The sequence below is a fragment of the Limulus polyphemus genome, unplaced genomic scaffold, assembly GCF_000517525.1.
Source record: "Limulus polyphemus unplaced genomic scaffold, Limulus_polyphemus-2.1.2 Scaffold7903, whole genome shotgun sequence".
NCBI lineage: Eukaryota > Metazoa > Arthropoda > Merostomata > Xiphosura > Limulidae > Limulus > Limulus polyphemus.
Genome location: NW_013673513.1, coordinates 33441 through 36148, shown reverse-complemented (window position 1 = coordinate 36148; position 2708 = coordinate 33441). Strand labels below are relative to the sequence as shown.

At 31.7% G+C, this 2708-nt stretch overlaps 1 protein-coding gene across 1 annotated transcript in view; it reads left to right on the top strand.

The window, feature by feature from the left end:
• Positions 1 to 576: 576 nt before the first annotated feature.
• Positions 577 to 2708, top strand: part of LOC106474954 (sugar phosphate exchanger 3-like) — a gene marked incomplete at its 5' end in the record, with an annotated part of 30981 nt that continues 28849 nt past the window's right edge. Inside the window, 2 exons of the mRNA XM_013935655.2 lie at positions 577 to 669; positions 1332 to 1415. Coding sequence (XP_013791109.2) covers positions 577 to 669; positions 1332 to 1415 — 177 coding nt within the window. The remainder of the gene's footprint in view (positions 670 to 1331; positions 1416 to 2708) is intronic.

Below are 2708 nucleotides of genomic sequence, written 5' to 3'. Positions count from 1 at the left end.
AATGGTTCGAGTTATGGTATTTTGTGCTATGTAATGGTTCGAGTTATGGTATTTTGTGCTATGTAATGGTTCGAGTTATGGTATTTTGTGCTATTTTCAAAAATGCATCCATTTTGTAAGATGAGGGTCAAATGTATACTTGGCTTTACTAAGGTATATTAAAACATCCCTTTCTCCAACTGGTTACTCATGTGGGTCATGGACTGGGAAAATTCATGATGTATCTCCTGTATATGAATATTTAATATTTATAATCTTTGTAAAAGAATATATTACAAGAGATAAAAAAATTCCAAAACGTTTACTTTTCATTGAGTCAAAAATATTCCATCATTTCCTTTTTTGACATGTTTTCGCACATTTATCATTAATTTGTAATTTTTGGCTTACACATTTTTTAGAGCTATAAGTTAAAAAATATTTTTAATTTAATGATGACTTTCTGTACAGAACTAGTTTTTTCTTAAATTTACATATTGTTAATCTTAAGGAAAACTATATTATTTATGAAAGTATGATCACTCAAGATTTTGGAAATGCTTTTCAGCAATTTAAAAGTTATTTTTCCTTGTACAGAAATGGAACAAGCGTCACATGTTTGATGACAGCTATGATGCTTCTTTATTTCTGGGGACTTTGGACACTGTCTTCATGGTTTCTTACTCTGTGGTAATCATATATTGTTATAATTTACTGTAAATATGACTTACTACAAAAAAAACCTGTAATCATAAAATTAATAACAAAGTTATTTTAGTCATTTCAAACAAAATATGCTTATGCTTTCCAATAAAGTTTGAATGCGTAAACAAACTGGATTGTGTATCAATAAAGTGAATAATATGTAGAAAAATAAGATGAATGCTCATTTAATACAGCCAAAGTTTTGTTTTTATTGCTGCTTGAAAATACTTGTGCAGGAAATGTGTTAAGTAACAATTCATTTTCATTATTTCATTTAAAATGCCCCCCAGTGGCACAACCGCATATCTGTGGACTTATAATGCTACAAACTGGGTTTTGATACCTGTGGTGGGCAGAGTACAGACAACCCTTGTGTAGCTTTGTGCTCAATTACAAACAAAATTTCATTTAAATTGAACAACAGACCTAAGTTATTATATATAGTTCTGGAGGATCAAACATTGTATACATACATTGTACATACATGCATGTATGTTTAAAGAGTGTGGCTTCAAGTATATTATTTGGTTTACATAAATGATTTTTGATAATTGTATGTAACCTCTTTGATAACTACTAAGATATTGGTGTCTGGTTTAAATAATTATCTAAGCACAGTGAGATAAATGATTGTATTTTTTGTTCAGGGACTGTTTATCAGTGGTGCACTTGGAGACCGGTTTGACTTAAGAAAAGTTCTAGCCATAGGAATGTGGCTTTCAGCTATAATGGTAATTCAACAAAATTAATTGTTTCTTCAGCAGTGGACCAGATATAACTAATGCATATGATGTCAATTTGAAACTAAGTTATGTTTTTTGTAGATGAACTAAGTATAACTTAGAATTTAATATGTGTTTCAAAGAGTTGTAGAACAGCAACATCTGTAGATGAACTAAGTATAACTTAGAATTTAATATGTGTTTCAAAGAGTTGTAGAACAGCAACATCTCCAACAATTATATAGGTGTGCACCTAATTTGAACATGCTTGCAGTACCAGCCTTGAAAACAAATATGCAGCAGACTTTAGAAAAACAAGTATACAATACTAATCTTTCCAGTAACAAACATGCAATACCAGCTTTTAAAACAGTTATGCAGTACAGTTGTATAGCAACACATATGCAGTACCAATATTGACACCAAAAGATATGCAGTCCAATCTTTTACTACAAGTTTGCAGTACAGACTTATAGAAACAGAGATGCAACATCAATCTTGAAAGCAACAAATAAATGGTTTCAGACTTGGCATTAGCAAGTACTAGATATGGCAACAGCAATTAACACAGTACCTAGCTTGACAGCAGCAATTAACACAGTACCTAGCTTGACAGCAGCAAATAACACAGTTCTATACTTCAAAGTACCAACTAATACAACAATTATTTCAATGGTATAGTGTAACGCCATGATGACACAGTTTCTAATAAATTAATTATTTAATTGCTCAGTTTTAGTGTAGAAATGTATTCCTGTAATGTTCCACTCTTTGGTTTTAAGTGATATTTCCCTGTAGTTTGCCACCAAAGTAGCCATATAAACCCTATATTTATGTTAAAATTTCCTAAAATTGGTCATATTTTCCCTACAAAATCCACTTTGAGTATTGATAGTAGTAGCTAATATGTATTACTGGACTTGGCACTGACAAATATGTGTTGCATGTTGAGAGTAGCAAGTATGTCATTACTGGATCTAACACTAGACAAATATGTGTTGCATGTTGAGAGTAGCAAGTATGTATTACTGGACTTGGCACTGACAAATATGTGTTACATGTTGAGAGTAGCAAGTATGTATTACTGGACTTGGCACTGACAAATATGTGTTACATGTTGAGAGTAGCAAGTATGTATTACTGGATCTAACACTGACAAATATGTGTTGCATGTTGAGAGTAGCAAGTATGTATTACTGGACTTGGCACTGACAAATATGTGTTACATGTTGAGAGTAGCAAGTATGTATTACTGGACTTGGCACTGACAAATATGTGTTACATGTTGAGAGTAGCAAGTAT